General features: G+C 42.9%; 1 protein-coding gene across 1 annotated transcript; it reads right to left on the bottom strand.

Annotated features, from left to right (window-relative positions):
* Positions 1-448: 448 nt before the first annotated feature.
* On the bottom strand, positions 449-2,302 carry LOC106638158 (alpha-1A adrenergic receptor-like). Its single transcript, XM_014351211.2, has 5 exons — positions 2,167-2,302; positions 1,578-1,811; positions 1,220-1,453; positions 972-1,140; positions 449-890 (listed from the first exon to the last, which is right to left on the bottom strand). Exons 1-5 carry the CDS (start codon positions 2,184-2,186, stop codon positions 522-524), a joined length of 1,026 nt encoding a protein of 341 aa, XP_014206697.2. The 5' UTR covers positions 2,187-2,302; the 3' UTR covers positions 449-521.
* Positions 2,303-20,950: the final 18,648 nt, after the last annotated feature.

Here is a 20,950-nt window from a genome sequence, read left to right as displayed (position 1 = left end):
TTTCGAATTGGCTAAAAATACCATAAATCTTTTTCCATGTCAAATTTTAGAACAAATTAATAATAACGTGAAACAAAAAAAAATATACATATAAAAGACATCACAGTTTTCAAATTAAAAACGAAAAATGATTTAGGATAGGCCAATTTAAAACATTCTTGAATTTCAACAAAACATGTGTTTTCAGATTTTTTTCATCACATGGCGTAATATTTGGTACATCCTAGTTATCATATGCAATGATAATTTAACAATTCAAGTTAAAGCTTTAATTCCAAAGATTCTCGTAAGAACCTATGTTGTTTTTTTTGTCTTCTGGATAACCCCGATTTCTAAGACCTTATAATAATTATAATGTACCCAAATTAAGCTCTAGTTAGGTTTTTATCAAAAACGTATTGACACTCCGATACCATGCTTAAACGAATAATATTTATTTACAACTTTGTTATTTCATTTTTAAACCATGGATTGAATTTTTCTTATAACAGAAAAATCAGAAACAAATTGAAATTGATCAATCAATTATGCCTAACAGTCTCATTATCAACATTAACCGAGATGGTCTTTAGGACAACAATGTTCATGCATCTATGTTCTTCGCCCACCATCTTTGTCAGCTTTTTCTGGCCTCTCAACTGATTATCCAGAGCGCAATCGGTACGATCCAGCGCTTTGAGTCCTAATAAGCGACGATAGGCTTTTCGAAACGCCGGCCTCTTCCACGCGTAAATAAATGGATCGATGCCGCTGTTGCACGTCGCTATCCAGTACGCCACGAAAAATGACGTGTCGCTTGGTTTTAAGCTTTTTTTCAAAGCGAATAAAAACAAATGGATCATAAACGGTAACCAGCACAACGAAAAACAACCGAGGATCGTGAGTACTACCTGTAAACATGGTAAATACGATTGATATAAATATACAATATTAGAAGTGATGTGTAGGTACATGAAATAATATTAGTATACCTTATTACTTTTGCTGTAACTGGCATTACATTGCAGACCAACTTCTTGTGATCTCGCTCTCGATCTTTGAGTATATTCCCTAGATGTTTTCCATATCTTCCAATAGAGCACCGAAATACTGAACCAGACAATCAAAAAGTTTGGAACCATGATCCCCATTACGTATTGTCTGGAACATCAAGCGCCATAAAAAGTTATGACAAAATTATTCCGATACAAAAATAAAATAAAAATGGATGCAAACATACGTAGACATGACGTGGCAGAATTTGCAGATGCCCGGCTTGTAAGTGTTCCAATAGAGGGGTATCGTAGACTTTAACAGAGTTACGCTCCAAATAACAGCAATCATAATATGGATTAAGCTCTTGGTTACGTATTGGGGATATTCAAGTGGATAAATTATTGAAATGTATCTGTCGACAGCTATAGCCGCCATATTGTAGTATCCAGAAGTGCAGGCAATAGACAGAAAGACGTATCTGTTGAAGTAAGCAAACTTCAGTTAAACCTTCACGATACGCACTGTACAATGGCTGTAAATCTAAAGATAAAAATTTTAAACTGTTTGCTTAACTTAATGTTCTATTATACTTAATCACTCACCTAAGTAAGCACGAAATTTTGTTATTGAGATCTGGGTAAACGTACAATATGAGATCATACAGTGTTGCGGGAGCCATAAGCAGGTCTGAAATGGCGAGGCTGATTATCAGGCGGTTCGATGAGGCGCTGAATTGTTTACGGCTGAGCCATGCAGCTAATATGGTCATGATATTCCCAAATAATATAACTAAAGCCATAACTATGGTGGCCACTATCCAGTATATACTGTAATGACTGTTTGGTAAACAATAAATAATCAATAGAATAAGTGACGATTGGTATACGGTCTTACTCGATTAGTATTGAATGTCATAGAGATATAATATTATACTATAAAACATTTTTGTAAATATGTTGCACTTATTAACTAATTCATTAGTTCTGACAAATCAAACAATTTTGAATAAAAGAGTATTTAAAAAGATTGTAGGACGTAAAGCATTTTAAGTATTGTGCCTTTAACAGAGTTTCGAACTTCACAATCTTCGTGAGCAAATTTTCTTCTATACGAAGCTTATACTATCTTATGGTAGTCTTTTGTTATTGGAAATTCAAGATTACGAAAAATAAGTAAAATTCATATACTTACTTGAGAAAAGTGTGAAGCATAGCTGTGGCTTAAACAATATAAACAGTGCAAGCACGAAAAAAATACGCTGCCTGAAAGAGTATTCGCGCGCGTGTGAAAGTGTTATGACTTTTTCCCGAACGCAGTACAGTTATCAGCTAACGTGAAAAACCAAAGGTGAAAATGAAATAACCATTATTTAACTGGATATAGCCTACGAAAACTGCATTAGTCTGCCCATGACGGATAAGTCAATGGTAGTTAAAAAGTGATATCATGGCTTTCTTATCTGCGTTTGGGTACGATAAACAACCTTTCAGTTGATCATAAATATGAAAAACATAATTTTAAAATACATAAAAATAACTTGAAACAAAACTGTTTTCAAGCAAATGAAAATTTAGTAAATTAAAGTTAGTATCAAGTAACATAATATTATAAATTTTGCGCAATTCTTAATATAGTGGTATCAAAAAAATGCAAGTAGCTGAATATAATAATTATTAGTTAAAATAAAAGTTTATATTTTTATAAATATATGATGAAAGTTATTTATTATCAGCTCGTTCCTTACAGTTGGAGTAAAACATGCCAACTATATTCATAACAATTATATCCTGAACGAATTATATATTTTATTAAAAGAACTTGCCAGTCCGGATTACAATACTTTGCTGTTTCAGAGTTATGACCATCTCATATAAATTTTTTAGGTATTTCAAACAAATTTGCAGCGCCGTTGAAATAACTACTTTATTTTTATCAGGTGTAAATAAAAAAGTTGAGATAAAATCCTATAAATCATCACAAGTCTTTTGTGATTCAAAGGCTTGATGTTTTTTTAAATTATAAAGATTTTTTGAACCACTTTGAACTGAAGCTTAATTAGTATATATAAAAGCAATTAAACAAATGAACACTTTGCAATACAAAATGATTGATGTGCATTTATATACATACTATGAACTCTACTTACAAAACAATCATTTTATTTTGAAAATTGTTTTTATTAAAAAACACAACGATACATAAAAAGTTATTTAGCTTTGTATCGAATAATTGGAAGACAGCTTAACAATCAATTTTTTCGACTAAGCTATTTTTGTAATTGTAGTCTGCAGCCAGGTATAGTAGCTATTTAATTGCACAGGAAATAGATCTCTATTCTAGTTGGTTTTGCTCTTTTACAGGAACGAGCAATTTTTTTTTTTACTACCCGTATCGTCCTCATCACTGTCATTTATCACCTTCGAGATAAACCCGAGTCTAGAAGCCATGCACATGGAAGCGGTGATATAGTGGTAAACGTCCCGACACAGATAATTGCGGCTAGCCCAAACGAAACGAAACCACACCAATTCGAAGGACACCGGCTGTTGTCCGAGCTGGTATATACGTATACACAAGCTCCGAAAGATCATGTCAAGGATAAATTTGCCGAAACCCTCGACGAGTTTTCTACGGCAAAGAGCACAATCTCGCTTGCACGGCCGTAAAAGTTTTTATTGACAACTCGAATTTGTACGACCAGGAAATTTGAGTTTTTACAACGCACGATGTGACTTTAACACCAGATGTATTTTGGAGTAGTTGCGGTGGAAGGGACAACCAAAAGGTATAATGACACTTTTCCCGACTGCCGTGTACTTAGCGTCTGTATTATCTTAAGCCAGATCAAGATAGCCCAAACAGGTAGATTGTGACGGTACGACGTGACGCTATGCACCACCACCTTTGACGTGTTCTTTAAACCCTATACACGTAGTTCTCCCATATCCATAGTAATTCCTGACCACCACAAGTACGACGAACCATATTTCCCAGTTTTTTCCTCGGCAACGCAATCTCGTCCATACCAAAACAACAATTTAATCTCCACTTTACGATGACAAATTTTTCCCCCCGACAACTGCATCTCCAAAGTCCTCGCGCTACGGATTAGCAGGTAAAAATTCGCGCCCCCTCGTAAATAATAATGAAATCTCACCATATTCAAAAAAAAATCGGACAATTTCAAGCGCGACGGGTCGTAAAAGCGTCTGGAGGATAACCGAGTGACGCCCCAAAGTGTTAACAAAAACGCGCGATTAGCGAAACATAACATTCACCCAAAGTACAGCGTAAATAACCCCGTTGGTAATCCGCGCAGAGCCGAGAACCCACACGCAACGAGATTCATCCTTTCACGAAGCACCGGCACTATATGGACGGCCCCAAAAGAGAGACCGCCTCCGAAGCGCTTGTATCAATCAAGCTTAAATCGTGAAAGTGTGGGCAGTTGACGGCGGTGCCCGAGTGTCGGGTCCTGCATCCCTTTCTCATCACCGCAACTCTTTTGCGACAAAAGTCCAGAGACGGTGGATTAATTCACTTCGCCTCTCCCCGTGTATATACATATATTATCTATGGTGCACAAAGGCACACCGTCGACGCGCCGGATGGATCGATCGGAAGGGGGGGGGGCATCCGTCACTCGCCAAAACGTCCATGGTTTGGGCAAAAGATGAGGTGGATGGGATGGAAAGTCGGAGGGGGAGGGGAGAAAAAAAAAAGTCATCGACATCCGGAGAGTCCGCATACCAGATACGGGCGCGTGGGAGAGAGAAAGGGAACGTCGCGTAATCCGCAGATTTACGAGGCGAGGATGAGAGCGAGGAAAGAGGCTCCTCTCGCGCGAGGAGGCCTGCGGCGCTCGGGTGATTTCTCTATTAGCACTCGGCGCTGGCCCGAGACCCCCGTCGATCGGGGCCCACCTCGGAGATGCTCCTAGGGACGCGCATATTTCTCCCTCCATCCCCACCCCCCCCACCCTCAATGCACACCCTTGACCTCTTCTCTCTCTTTTTCTCTGCATCCGCTGTTTCATGCGCCTCGCCCTTGCTTAATGGACATAAAATAGAATCCAGATAGAGAAATGGCCCTGCATACACCGTGATGCCCTCATTTCATACCCCCAACCCATGTTAAATCTTATGAAAGCAAATAGTAAGCCGTGGCAGCCACCGGTGACACCATACCCCCGTTTCCATGAGACTCAGTGTTAAAGTGACAGCCAGCCCTCCAACTTCACGAGGTGCAGTGCAGTTACAACGCTCGGTTGGTATTGTTGTTGTTATGTTTTTTGTGAGCTCATAGATGGGTATACCTGCGTGCAAATGGCTCGTTAGAGACAATTTTCCTGCCCCTGGGGGGAACGGTGGAAAAATGTTTGTGTGTCTCCATACCCTCGTGGACATTTCTTGAAACGGCACAGTGCAAACTCGGCAGCACAAAGAAAGAAAGAGGGGCCTGTCGGGTAATTAGTTTGAGCGCTCCTTCTTTTTTTTTTTTTTTTCTTTTTCTTCTTGTTCCCCCCGGTGCAGGTGAAAACACTGATGGGCGCGTGAAACAATCGTGTGTTGTGTGTATACATGGCTTTGGCTACCGAAAATATATAATACCTTTCGGCGTGCAGCGGTCGTATACCTACCTGGTCGCTCGTCCGAAACGGCGTGCCATAAATCTGTTATCGGCACCAACGACCGAACGGAAGGGAGAAAAAGGGACACGACACGACGACCCCGCTGTATATATGTACAGGAATGGAAAAAGACCGCACGCCGGCAGCAGTAGCTCTTTACGGCAAACATTCTGGCGCGGTGCCAAGACCCGGGCACACGCACCCGTGTATACATGCGAGAACGAGAGGAGGAGGGGAGGGGGAAGGATAAAGGTAAAAGAGAAAACGAGAAACGGAGGCTGATCCGACCGAGACGCGTCAGCAGTGGTGCAACATCGTCGAGGGGAGAGGGTGCGCACATGTTAACAAGTTGGGCGATAGATACGGGGAGATAAGCTCTCTGGCAAAAAAAAAGTAGCAGCTCCTCTGCGGCGTGTTCGCGCGTAATGCGACACCAAAAACACTCAACCGGCCAGGCCAAGATCACGGGATACAGGACCCTTGTTTTTCTGCACGTTACATTATGCATATATACATGCACGTTATGGTGGCCCCTTTGCCTACAGAGCATCACCAAAGAGTGCTATACGGCAGGTTTCACCGAATGTTTGCACTTTGGCTCGCACCACATCTTCATCCGTACACGGGGGCTGCTTAACGGTTCCGAGCGGGTGATTTATTGAGGATATTTACATCGAACCTGCGCATGTACGTACTTTCGGGGGCGAAGCCACCAGGGCTTTCATCCTAGCCGCGCTCGCTCGGGGTCCAAAGTTTTCTTGTGTTGCGAAGTAACGCGCATTTCCCACGTTCAATCCATAAATACGAGCGCCCGCGTGTGTGCATGCGTCTTACCCATTCAGAAGAAGAAGGGGAGGGGGTCATTGAACACTTCGAAGGGCCCTTAATTGCCGTGTTTTTGGCGGGGCCCTTTACGGTCGACGGATAAAGGCACCGTCGTTATCTCCGAGGAGGGGTTACTTATTTATGGAGCTCATATTCTCCTTAGACGCGGAAAACGCACCGCACACAACTGTACTCGCAATCCGAGGCAAAGTAACTATACGCGCGGAGAATGGAAGGGTGGAACGTTTGTACCGGGGACCCCCTTTTGTCATTCTCACGAGCATGACTCCCCCGTCGTGATAATCATCGCCGTTGTTTTCGGAGTATCCGGCGCAGAACGAGGTTCCCTCTCGATCGGACATCGGGAACTTACTCCTCCGGAAGCCAAATTCTGTGTATCGTGAGCAGGTATAGGATATCCCTAGTAGTGTCAAAACGAGATCGCAGGGAGTGCCGGCAACGATTATTCCCACACGTTGTTTCAGGATCCTCTTTCTCGCTCGTTGTTGCGTGCGCGCCTGTACATAATATATAGTGTTACCGATTACGTGCCAACGACTGCTCGCGTCGGATTGCCAAACATTCCTCTCTCCCGATGTACAATGGAAGTGCTCCTCGGGGAGACAGGTAAACACGGTGCGATTCATTGATCGTATAAATCATTTGCCGCGAAACGTGTAGGGCTGACGATGTGCAACCGAGCCGCTAAAACGGGGTGAAGGAGGGGGGTGGGTGTAATTTGAAACGAGCCCACAGGAGCACCGTGGACGAATAGAGAGGGGGAGGGGAGGAAGGGGAAAGGAACAAAACTAGAATCCTCGAGCGGGAGACGCGTATTATACAGGCACGGAATTTTTGGGTGGCCACTTGGGTGCGCGGTGACGTACAAAGTGGGGGCCCGTGCGGTTTGTCTCGCCGCGGAGGTGGCGGGAGAGCGCGAAAATATCATACTTACCGCGCGTGGGAGAATGGGACGTGTTCGACAACGAGGCTCGTATAACCTACGCTGCCGAGGATGTTAACAAGGAGATGGCGTATCTCTCCTCTTTGACCCAAGGAAGCGTGTATATATAACTGATGTGTATCGTGCGTGGGCCCGAGACGTTATCGCGGGAGTGATACGTGCGCTTACGAGACTGAGGGGTGGTTTTTTCATTTTTTTTTTTTTTTTCTTTCTTACTCTCAAAGCTTCGAATGCTCGATCAATCGCAATCTGGTGATGGAGTGGAGTCGAGGGACTTTGAGAGGCCCAATGGTGCGCCGGGCACGTTTGGGAGATAAATCCTGGGTAAAGTAGGCCCCAATTACGAAAATGAGTCATATCAAGTATACGGGTATGGAAGAGCCGTGCCCGAGGCGATGCCCAAACAGCGATAATACGCGACAGAGTTCTCTTTCGTATTCGGAGCACACGCGCGACGTATGCGAGCCGGGATATATATAAGGGCCGTATAGTATAGTTCTCAAGCTATGTGCGGGGTAATGCGTGTATTATGATATCTTACCTCGTACAACTACAAGTACACCTGCGAGAGCGTGCAAGAGCGGCTTAATTTATTGTCAACTTCCCCGTTTCTCCTCTTCTGATCTCCGTGTATATTAGACCTCTTTCTCGGGGGGCGCCTTTTGTATACCTGCGCGCAGTCGCGTACACTTTACGGGCTGGAGTATATTCCGTGTGAGATGTTGAGAATGTTAGACTCTAATATTCTTGTTTTTTTTTACGAGCCACTCGACTTTCTCGGGCGACTCTGTTTGCCCTTGGGGTGACTGACCCCTTTTACTGTGAAATTTGGCGAGTTTCTCTTTTAGTCCATATGAATTGGAAAAATATGTTTATGATTCAGAAATACTGACTTCACGCCTATAGATGTGCGGATTGGCTATTATTTCAAAAAACACATGTACTTACAAGTTGTAAAAATTTTCGCATCAACCCATACATCTACCTGTACTTTGTATGATAGTAGAGAACAATTACACGTAGGAGCAAATAATTAGTAACAAGGGATTATAGTTATGTATAAACGAAAAAGGCAGGTGTTGAAAATTTAAAATTTTAATAGAAAGCCGTGCTCCCTAAAGTAAAATAAAAAATACAAATAAAAACTTGTACAGTAATAACCATTTTCCGGCAGGAGTGACGAATTCCCAGTGAGCTCCGATCCCTGTGGAACCTTTACTTATTGGACACAACGGTAGTTCGGGTTGCGACTCGAAAGGGGCTCAAAGATGTTGAATGAACCCCGAGATGGGTAATTTTTTGATTAAACACGTATTGAAGGACCACAAAAAAGGGGACCATAACATTTAAATCCAATATTAAAACACAGTAATTAGATGTGATAGTCAAAAAACGATTCGATAGAAAAAAAAAAAAAAAAAAAAAACATAAAAATTCAAAAACGAGATCTTGGAGTGGCACTCACGTGCGTGGGGGTTCATCCTCGATTGATCAGACACCCCTTGAAAAAGGCTCACTCAAAACAGCGTCCCGCACTGAAAAAAGGATCCCAAATCGGCCACCTCATTTCTCGCTCGAAACGCAAACGCTTCCACGAGCCACTGGTGGGTGACAACGATCTCGTAATTGCATTAAAAAAATAGCGAGTCCTGGATCGGCAACGTGCCAAGCAGGAGTCTCCCTCGCGCGGAAACCTCCAGCGTCCGATCGGCAAAGCAGATCTCTCCGAGCCATTCTCAATCGAAAAATCCTCGCAGCCACACGAGATGTACAACGGGACTCTCGCGACTACTCCGTTAATGACGATGCACCCGCGCGCCTTTGTTGATTTATACCCGCGACGACGCCGTGTTGTATGGTTATAAATTAGAGCCAAGATGAATTCGCGCGCCCATCCATCACCCCGATCTCCCTGAGGTTTCCTAGAGTCGACCGAGCCCCCCGTTTATCGGCTCGATTATTTCATTTCCGTGGCGTGTATCTATGGTGTGTTTGTTGAAATTTACTAGGCGTACGGTATTCGGGAGAAAAACAAATAAAAACGACGATTTCACTGTCCATACGCGTGCGAATCCAAAAAACACGCACCGCCGAGGGCGAGGCGCATAAATTAGATGTATATTCCCGATAGGCGCGATAAATTTCTGCCAAATGCCGGGCAAACGCGTTTATAGGTACATATATATATATACCGACACGCGCACCTTTGGCAGTAAATCCCCGCTTGTATATAACGTAAAAGCGCCACGTGATAATAACAGCGTTGATGCGCGCCTCGACGGCTTAATGAAACCTTCGCGTGCGCGGTAAAATGCCCTCGCCGGATCTTTCCGCCGGGGCCTTTATTATTTTTCCTGGCACCCTCGTTTAAAGGTGCGCGTCGTTGTCCGCCTCGTTTGGGGGAGCGCGCGTTGATTAATCAAGAGGTGATGGATCGCGGCCCATTTGGACTGTTGTTTTTTCTTCTCTGGTGAGTGAAGCTTGGAGTGCCGAGCGGCTTTTCGAGCTCGTAAATAACGATTTTCGGCCGATTTCACTCCATTCGAGCGCCATATAGAGTTGAAAAGTAACAACAGCGTTTTATTGGCTCGTGTGTATTGACCTCCCGTTGCTGCATCGGTCCGTTGACCGTAAATAAAAAGCGTGGGGCTCTCCCCGTTGTTGCGCGCTTTGTGTCCGTGTCCTCCGCGAGGGCGCGAAGATTCATGTGAAAGGAATCACTCGGATTTTTCGCCGTGCGTATATCACACCCACGATCGCCTTTTTCGCTCCTTCTCTCTTCGGCGCATTGTCTCGCGGCTTTTATTACTCGCCCGATCTGATGCGCGTGGCTTTACATAATGTGAAACCAACAAAAATTGGGTTTGGTGCTCGTTTTTCATTTTTTTTTTTTTTTTGTATTTCGAAAAAATCGCCGAGGCTGCTTTCTTTCGATTGCTTCTCCGTAAATGAGCCGCAGCTCTATATAATGACGCGCTGAGAAGCACTGCTTACGTAAAGGTATATGAACATGCGTCTCGTGCGAATTCGTGTGTTTTCAATGATTACCCGCAACTCGTAAGTGCAACTTTAAAAAAAAAAAAAAGAAAGGGAGGTAATTATTGTCCCGTGTGTGACTGCGAGGATTTTTTCGACTCAAAAGCACCTCGAGGTCGGAGAAAAGTTTTTTTGAAGAAACCATGTTTCAAAAGGGTCTTTTGCACGGGCACGTATGAAAATTACAATTTGTGCTCAATGTGGGTTACTTTTCTGAATGATGCTGGCTTAACCAGTTTTTTCATTTTTTTTTTTTTTTTTCTTCGTAATGCTTCCATCATCGAGATTGAAATTAAAAAAAATTGTTTACCATCGACAAAGTTGCGAACAAACGATATGTTCAATCTACTACACAGAGATTTGTGTTGCAAAAATAAATTACTCTAGAACGTAGATTGTATTATTGAGCCTGGAATGACTAGTTATCCAAAAAAAAGGAAAGCATGTAGTAACACAATGCTCGATTCAAAACTGCATTTCATCAGGAAGCACTTTTTTTAAGAAAATTATTTCATTGAATACAACTGAACTCAATAGGAGGTTATTATTGCAGCATAGGTAGGGCTACAAATATATCGTTTTAGGCTTGAATCAAAAAGTAAATAATTATACAACTAGCTTATGACTTTGGATCACAAACGGCACGCCGGTTTATTTATGTGTAAAAAAAAATATGCAGAGATATGGATCCAGTTTATTATTGCAAAAGTACGGAAAAAAAAAAACAATAATAATAATAAAATGAAACAGTAGATGGAACTCGAAATTAATAAAACTGACAAATCCCGTCACAAGCTCACGCGTGCGAGATTGATGCACTTTGCGGCCGCGCTTTGCGCTGGTAGGTAATTTGCATGCAAATCACCGGAACACCTCGGCCTTTCAGCACAGCCGTGCCGTCGATGCGCTTTTTTTGTCATCGTCACTTTGGGAACCCGAGCTGGTCCCTCTCACTTTCTTTTCTTTTTTCTCTATTTTCGATTTCTTTATTCGGCCGAAATTTTCATAATCTCTAATCCGTAACAAAAAAAATGAAATTTTATGGCTAGGAGGAAGAAAAAAAACTTCACATCTCAAGCGGTGACTCGGTTAATAGCTTTTGGAACAAAAAAGTGTTATAACTCTTTTTGACTACTTTAATTTTTAATCTCTCTTTCGTCACTGATAATCTACACCGGCCCATCGGCATCACAATAACATTTTAGTATCTTTCTCTCTCGCTTGGAAAAAAAGCATAGTCTTAAAAAAAACAATAAAGGGTATCTACATCAGCTGAATCACGCTAATCGCAATCCGCATGCAAGAGCCGATTTTACACATGACAAACGCTCTTCATTACGTTGCCGTCCGAAAGTTATATAGTAGACCACAGACCCAAAGGGCACATAATCTACTGCGCCCCAGCGTCGCTTAAATCACAGTGCTAATACAGCGCGTAAAGTCATACAAACCGCAGAGCTTACGAATTTCGCCTGTCCGTCCGTTACGCGCCCCCGTCTCTTGCGGTGGTCGATCCCATCTTTGTCTCGCACGAGCGCGATTTTTACGGGCAATAAAAATATTAGTAGGCAAGGCTTCCTCCCGGGACACTCGATTTATTTCTTCTTTTTGGCGTGTCTTTTGTTTCCTCCGTCTTTTTTCTCCTTCCTCGCGACATACGGAGATGCGTACAAGCCGATTTTAACAGATTTCTTTTTTTTTTTTTTTTTTTTTTTTTTTGGTACCTTGTGTCGAGATTAAATTGCAGCTTTACGAGCCAAGAGGCGATTCGTTGCTGGAAATCGGCTTTTTGTTTACACGTTCGATCGAGCCGAGAATCGATTTTTTTACATTTATCACACCTTTTTACTGTCAGTATACGTGAAAATGATAAAACTGTAAGATAAATAACGTCTCAATTCAATTAAATGGAAAAAACAGAGAAAAAAAAAAAAAATGAAACATCGCTACTTTAGCGGGGCGCGAGAGTGAATGATGTATGAACGGGGTAATTTAAAACTCAAGCGTTTCACAAGCCTCCGTAAATTCACTTAACGATCACAACGAGAATTATCGATTCCGCAGTCATTGTCGAGCGCGCGTATACGGTACTGGCGGGGAAACAAAATTATTAATCTTCTTTGTCACGCGCAAAACCATTCGCCCTCTCTCTTTCTCGGTTACGTGCGCAATAAATATCCCGGACTTTTCGTTTTTGGAAGTCCACGCGGACGCCTCACGTTTCAACGATTTGCGGAATGCTCCCATTCATCGTGATTTTTTTTTCCCCCCCTTCTCTCACTGGTGCATTTCTTTTTCCGAGATGACGAAATCCTCGCGATTGGCAATAAATTTTTGAAAATTCTCCATTAGACGAAAAGAAAAAAACGAAACAATTCAACGGCGTTAGGAAACGATGAATCAGCCCCACACCGCGGCTACAGTAACTCTGAAAAATCCCCAAGTGAAGAAATAATGCGCGTATATAATCTGAAATAGTCATATTTGCATTCCACTCTCTCTCTCTCTCTCTCTTGGTTTGTACAAAAGAAGGGAATTTATTCGCGCCCCCAAGTGAGCTTTGTCGCAAAAAACTCGCGCGAAATAAATTTATGTCTAAAAACTAGTTATCGCGAGCTCGCGCTCAAATCGACCGGGCATTGTGGAGGTGAGATTTATTTCGAAATTAATAAATTTTGCCCGGTGTTTTGTGCACGCGTGAAAAAAAAAAAAAAAATCGCATACCGATCTCTTACGCAAGGCTCTCGTTTTTTGTTTCCCCTCCTCGGACGGTACAGCCACGGCAAACGACGAGGAGAGAGTGAAGCGTTAATTAAAAAATAATGCGCTGCTCGAGCTCGGCGTAATCACGCGCCGAAGCAATTCGGGGGAAGTACCATACACGATGTGGGCGTTACTTGATTCGCGATACGCGAGCCAAGACTTTATGGAATAAATTTGGCCACTGCGGAGAAAAGTAATCCTACGATGCGTCCAGAAAAATGCTTTTCCACCGCTACAATAACTCTTGTATCGACGATGATGAAAAAAAAAAAAAATTCTATGGCTACATTTTTACGCTCAAAAAAAAAAAATTGTTTTTTATCATCCCGTCAGGGAGTGCATAGATTTTCGGGGGCGAACGAGCGATCCATAAATATCCCGAGAGCCGCTCCGTGAAATACGCGCGTGCGTGCCTATACACATTTTTTTTAACGACTCTGCCAAACGTATCACTGTTTGTTACAGTGCGCGGAGAGAATTATTGCACACCCGGCCGCGTAATCCCCGAAATTATAGTTAATAAACTATAGACGCGTGACGTCCCGACTAGCGTCGAATCTGACAAAAGACGCGCTTCGAGACTAAGTTAAAAAAAAAAAAAAGAAAAAGCTCGTACATCCCTACAATTTGCTCGAAAAAAAAAAAAAGTAAAGAGCAGAAAAACTTGACATCTCCGTCCTAATTTTCTCTCCGTGCGCATCCTTACCTCGGATGGAAATAAAAAAAAAAGGGGGCAGAGCCGAGAAAAAAAAACGCGAAAACAAGACACGGGCATACCACTATACACACCTCGTAATGTGGTAGGGGCGAGAAAGGAACATCGGCACAGAAGGAGGGGGATGGCTCTTACAAGCGAGTACACGGTGGATAGAGGTTCTCTTCTTCGGCCAACGTCCAATTACACGATGTTCCTTTAATAATTATGCAGCGCCGGGACTTAGATCGGACGACGCGCCCGAGAAAGGGTATGGGTATCGTAGGTGGGTATATACATACCGGGCAGCATCACACCAGCGCACCTTTAATTTGGATCGTATATACATATACCCCGTCGCATCGGTCCTTTCTCCCCCTCCCTATGAAGGACTCCTTGCCACGGTGCTACCTCGTTTTCTCCGCTCTGCCACTTACCCACATATATACACACCACCACAAATACCCACAGAGACAGGCAGACTGCGTGTACATACACACCTTCGTATAAATACAAATTCAGAGGGAGTATATACACGTGCATACGTATAGAGGGAGGAAAGAGAGGGACGGAGAGAGTTTTGCTAGAAATCGCCGCCCGGGGCGCCGTACGTGGGAAACAAGGTGTACGGCGCACACACGCGAGAGAAAGACAGGGGTCTCCTGTATACTCTTGGCGCACGGGTGGCCGCTCCTTGTATATATATACATTGGTCCGAGATTTTCGTCCTTGGCAGCTCGTGTGTATAGCTGCGACCATCAGCCGGTCCCCAGACGCCGTGTCGGTTGGGCTACTACCTCTTCCTTCGTGCACCCCGATCTCTATTTCCGATCGATCGAGCGCCAGAGTCGAGAGACGACATATATTATATATATAATCCCCTTCACGTTTCGCTACATGAGCGTTATTATGATGACTGTGCCTCGCTGGCTCTGGTAGTATATTTGTTTCGTCGGTCCCAAAAGTCCGTGTGGCTATATTAGCCGACTGATGTACGGTCCACTGAGATCGGCAAAGGCGATGATCTGTAATCAGCTGGTAATTACACGCGTGTAGGGACGATTCGAACGACAAAATCGTTTTTCTCTACTCGGCTGGGATGAAAAAAAAAGCAACTATACTCCTCACGGTCATAGACAAATTAGCATAATTTCAATTTAAATCTTTATCGAGCGCATATATAAATACACAGGCTCCTAGACGATATCTTTTCCCACCTATCGCGTTACCTATGCGCTATTGTTTGTTTGTTTGCTTGTTGTTTTTTCTACCTCGCCTCGGTCCGCGCTCTCGATAGCTTCCAATTAGCTGGGCTCCTAGCAATGCACACACTCACACAGGGGTACTGATTTATCGGGCGCTCGGCGCGCATAATTTGACAGCTGTGGATTATTCTCTCTCTCTCTCTCGGCTCTTTCCTTTCTCTCTCTCTCTCTCTTTGGCGCATATATATTATCCAGTGCAGCGATTGATACGATACGAGTGGAGGCACAACATTTATACGTCCTTAGAGAGGAGCTGCGTCTTCCTCGACAGTGGACGATTAACGACGCGGAGACACGAGAGCAGAGAGAGAGAGGGTGACTTGGTGTGTATAATGATATACGTTATACCTATTGTACATACACATACGTATATACATTTGCAGGGTCGAGAGTTGGCGCGATGAAATTCAGTGTCGTCGACGACGCGCCGGACAGAGAGAGAGAGAGAGAAAGAGATGTATCGGTTACGCTTTTGCTGTGTTTATACATATACGTATGCATCGATGATTGTATTAACGCGTCCGAAAAAATATAGTGCATTGGAACATTATACGGAGAAAGGTTATCGACAAAAGTCACGGGTGGGTGGTCGTTGATAGATTATATATATACGTATACAAACACACCGCACAATAGATTAATTGAACGATAACGATTTGCGTCCGTTTTCGCCGATCGTATTTCTATATGTATACTAATAGAGGCGAGTAAAAGTACATCCTTTTTTTTCTGTTTACAGGTATGTATATACACAAGTGTGAGTTTTCCGCTCGCTTTTCACCTCCGATACAGAGAAGGCTAATCATTGTCACGCGTCAACCAATGGTCCCAAAAGCTGTGGGTCTAACGAAGATTGAAACGACCGTTCATCCGAAATTGTGACGATCGCAGAGGGTGAAAGGGGAGTCTGATCGGACGGAGCACAGGTGGGATCGACAATGAGAGCGTAATGCTAAGCCGAGGAAACGCCTCTCGCTGCTAAAAAAAAAAAAAAAAAGGCAACAAGCGCCCGCGAAAAAGGGATTTACACTGTGTGATTATTCGTGAGATTTGTCCGGTACGTGTACTCGTAACGCTTGTTCGAGCAAAAACATTTCGACTCGCGCGTCATTGTTGGGGCGCATTCCCCCGCGTGGATTTTTAACGGTACATGCACTCCCACAAAAGAGGTACACGCCTATGCGCACGTCTATACCTTATATACATTTGATAGAACGACGATGTATACGCCGCGTATAATTCTCGAGCGCGCGCGTGTCTGTTGTATGGGTACATCGTGAAGTATGGAAAATCTGTGCAAATGAGAGTTACTTTCCGATGAATTATAATATCGGGGCATAAATCTCTCTTGGGGCGATAAAACGAGCGCGCGCCCGCTTTGTGAGTGTGTATGTAATACTTATCATGTAGTTGGTTTGGCTACGCGTGTGACGAGTGGTCGTTGTGCGTGTGTAGGTACGTATAGGGCCCATGTGGATTCGGACTGTCCCTTTTGACGTCAGTATTTACGAGGGAGGCCCTTCTCCTTCTCCGTTTTGGGGCGATCATTTGGATCGGGTGCACGAGCGGACTCGTGCATGTCGTCGTGATGGGCCGTAAAATTTTACGGGTTGACTGTTGGTTGGCTCGCGTGTGCCTTTTTGCTCTAATTATCCGGGGCTCGGGGAGAAAATCAACCGAATATGCTTGGGTACGTGTGTGTGTGGGCCCCACGGATCTTGCGCAAGTTTTTGCTGTAAATCATTCGCTTTGATTACGGATGTGATCTATGATACTTCAAGTATAAACATTAAAATCTTACTTATTTCAATCATTTGGTTTATTTAAATTGAAATAAATCTTTTTCTTTTTTTCTAGTCAGTTAAATTCAATATAATGAGGTGTGTTTGTACTTCGTTACATTATCACTGCAAGCGTGTCAACTGACAAAATAATACCAAAATATCTGAGCATCTGGTACTTGGTAACTTATAACAGCAACAGTCCTAATAAAAAAAAAAGAGTATGATGGTTTGAATCAATGAAAGTTTTTAAAATTTATTTTGGAAGATTTGGATTGTAAAGGTTCAGTATTTTGTATATTTAATGAATAATGATATGTATTTTTAAATCCACTACTACGGAACCTACTATGGCATTATCAAAAAGTTGCCCAGATACAATAAATCAACGTATAGGTATACTTCAAAATATTTAAAACTTGATCAAATTTAAGTTAATCCAAGACAGCTCTGTCAACACCAAAAGATCTTCCATTTACCACGGCCATGTTACATGATTCATCCAATCCGAAGCTTTGAAAGAGTCATATTGACGTGATAAAAAGTATTCTTAGTACCCTTGGTGAGTATGGATTTTTGTTGTAGTTGAACATAAAAGAATTCAATAATAATGCAAAAAAAAAAAAAAAAAGAAAAGAAAAAGAAATTCACACGTACCCATCACCTGATGCTTCAATTTATGGACCTCATCCTTTATTTTCACCACCAAGCATAAGCTCAGAGGTCCCCTCCATCATTATTCAGCATACCTGTACTTGGATCCACATCCATCTAAAACAGCATTGAGCCCAGCCCCTCCCGATGCACATTCTGGTATGCCAGCCGCATACATACATGTACGAGCGCTCGCGCGGAATGCAGGCGACGAAACCAGAGAACTGAGCTGTCGTCCGCCTTCCCCATATAATGTCCATACTGCTTCTCCTCTTCTCGGCGATAATTTATTCGACCACCTCGAATGCCCTCGTACACACACTCGTTGGAGTTGCAAAACGTCGATAATTTATTTTCCCCGCCCGTCGTTGGATTCGGATTTAGCCGTTTGTGTATTTGTTTGCTTGTCTCCTCGCTCGTCACGACTCGATTTTTCGAAATTACCGATTTCACTCTAAAGTGATACCGTTTACTGTAAAAGAAAAAAAAAGTGTATTTTTCCCGGTCTTGTATCTACATTTCCTAAGTACCTCCTAATGGCGATGTGTCCGCAAGCTTAATAGTCTGTGTACACCACTTCTGGTTTGACTGACGAGCGCCGTTGTGTGTTTAAGACCGTGCAATTAATCGCGCACCGTGCCAAGATCGAGGATAAAGCCAGTGGTGTAATTTTTTAAATCAACTTAAGTCATAATCGCCGATTTTTAATCGCAAAGTGCACACACACACGCACACACTGTGATAAAAGCAGATCTCGCGAAATTAATAATAAATAACGCCGGGACGGGTGGGTTGAAAAATTATATTCCGGCAGTGATTCATCGCGATAGCGCCCCGGTACGATTTAAAATGATTATCTGACCGTCTCGAGTTGTGATTAAACATATAGAAATATATATATATATATACTTACCGGTGTTGAGTATTGTGTACACGAGCCGAATTATAATCCGAGGATCGTATCTGGTTGGGTGAATTTTCTTGGATTACCACTAAATGGAGAGAGCTCCCATCCTCGAGGGTGAAACAAAAATTAAATATAAAAATTGGAGCTCGAGCAGTTGGATTGTTATGCTAAAATTTTTCGCTGAGCCTTTGAGAAAAAAAGTGCCATAACAAGCAGGTGTATCTTACTCGAGAGAGGATGAATCAGTTCCATGCAAAGGAGAGCTTCCAAATAGAAAAAAAGTTATACTATGCGATGCATCGTATCTACACCGTGAAACTTGATGTTTCAAGTTTTTTTTAAATGCTGTTCGAATATTGAGTTTGTCAACTTTTTTTTTTTTTTTTTCAAAAGATTAATAATTTAGAGGCGAGTTAATAGCGACCCACCTCCGTGCGCGGATGATCGCGAAAGCGAAACTCATTCGGTGCTTATCGGTCAAATCTCGAGCTTTTGACCGATCTCCTTGTGGATTTTCGGGGCTCCCATGCACGATAGCGCAAACAAGAAGAAGAAGAAGAGAATGAAATGTGCCTCGATGAGTAATATATCTCGCTGAGCTTAATACAAAAATTTCGATTACCGGAGCGGCTGATCGGTATCTCCAACGAATTTTCGTTAATACCGGGTCTTGTAATTAAACCCCGAATTAATAAATAAAAATATCATGACTTAGATGTACACGCTTCCATAACTCCCTTGTGCTTATCATTAAGTAGAAATAACCAAAAAAAGGTGGTACAGATCCATCAAAATGTTTGTTTTCTTATTTACTCGATTTCATCTAAATATCGGGTCTCTCTCTCTCTCTCACTTTTAGTATTAACACATTTAATCGTGATTGGGAGACTCGATCCAAAAGTTTCCACCACAATATGAGTCCGTCTCTCCACCACGTGACCAACTCGACACACGGTAATAAAAGAAAAAATTTATTTCTTTTGCTGAAAATATCGGTACGGTGTAAAAATCGATCTAGTCACGAGTCCTCAAAGTTTTTCCGAGTTCTGCTAGAGAATAGTCGTTTTGATGTATCGAAACAACGAAAAATATTTACATCAAAATAAAAGATAAAACCCCACCGAGAGGAAGTGGAGAAAGTTTCAAGGTGCGCTACTTGTGCGTTATAATTATACAATCATATCTTAGGTACGAACCTACTTATCGCACCGCTGCAGAGGAGGTGGCATTTTGCACTTGCCAAAGCGCCCCTCCATTCGCGTGGGTACACCTAACACATCAACTGTATATGCAGGTATAGGTATATGCACGGTAGGCCGACTTTAACACGATTTCCCAGAATCTCCTCCTCCCTATACTCGTCCTCCTCCACCTCTCTCGATCGTCTTCGTGTTGTCCCATTTTTTTGCCTCTCTTTGCGCATGCGAGCGCATCTCTATTTGTGCCCGACCCCGTTTCTTTTACCCTTCCTCTCTTACCACTTTGGAAATGAGTATATATGTGTCCTCATGAACGGCAGATCGACCGCGGACTCGATCTTTCTCTCTGCTGCTGATGGTCAGGTACGTCTCCACCTACCGCCGAGTGAGACAGTTTTTAATGGCCGTACGCGGTCATTCGACGAATCTAGGGGAATAATCGCCGGGGGTATAATGAACCCGACCCCTTCCACCCCCCCTCCTTCAACTCGTCCTCGTTCGCCGGTGCCTTTTGCGGCCAGCGCAGAGTTATTTCGCTCTTTCTTCTTCCTTTCGACAATTTTTTTCTCTCTCTCTCTTTTTTTTTTTTTTTCTTTTTTTTTTTCGGTGGGGTTTTGAGGGGGGGCAAGCCTGGAATTTCTTAATTTGTTGCGACAATTAAAATGAGTGTACGTCCAAGATTTTTCGTGCTCCCGATCCTCTATGAAAGATGCCCGGGCGATAAAAATAATGGGCACATCCGGTCGTAAACACCCGAAACGAGCATAACCCTCGGATTCGGCCATATTTTTGCAATATGAAGAAAAAAAAAACAACAACAACAACAACAACAACCAACAAACTTTGTTCCTAATTACACGCTTTAGATCATGCCCCCCTTGTTTCTCATACAAAGTACGAGTGTAAATATGCCCTCTACACGTCAGAGCAAAGACCGATATCGTGTACGTGACGGTACAGAGAGGGATACGTATATAGGGAGCGACCACCTGCATTGCCTCGCATGAGCCCCCGAACCCACACTCCTTGCTATAACGACAGCCACTGCAGCACGGGACTTTTTTCTCGCACTCCTCCACCCGCCCCACCTATCGATGCGCACCGAGATACTTAAGACGGAATTGCTGATCGGCTGGACCGAGTTTACACGTTGACGAGCAAGCGACCATAACATATACCTGTATTTCCTTACATCGTTAATGTGCTTCCACCGATAGCTGAGACGTGTAGTCCAGGTGGTAAATTAATTAAGCACAG

This window comes from Copidosoma floridanum, unplaced genomic scaffold (genome assembly GCF_036245765.1).
Source record: "Copidosoma floridanum isolate Cflo_tuat_1 unplaced genomic scaffold, Cflo_Japanese_pri ptg000014l, whole genome shotgun sequence".
Taxonomy (NCBI): Eukaryota; Metazoa; Arthropoda; class Insecta; order Hymenoptera; family Encyrtidae; genus Copidosoma; species Copidosoma floridanum.
This window is presented reverse-complemented; position numbering and strand designations above follow the sequence as displayed.

What these genes read in the sequence shown, in the direction of transcription:
- LOC106638158 (XM_014351211.2), bottom strand. Translation starts at nt 2,186, where the DNA reads ATGCTTCACACTTTTCTCAA. An exon ending in AAAATTTCGTGCTTACTTAG is followed by an intron (nt 1,454 to 1,577) that starts GTGAGTGATTAA and finishes TTACTTCAACAG; the next exon opens with ATACGTCTTTCTGTCTATTG. An exon ending in TTCTGCCACGTCATGTCTAC is followed by an intron (nt 1,141 to 1,219) that starts GTATGTTTGCAT and finishes TTGATGTTCCAG; the next exon opens with ACAATACGTAATGGGGATCA.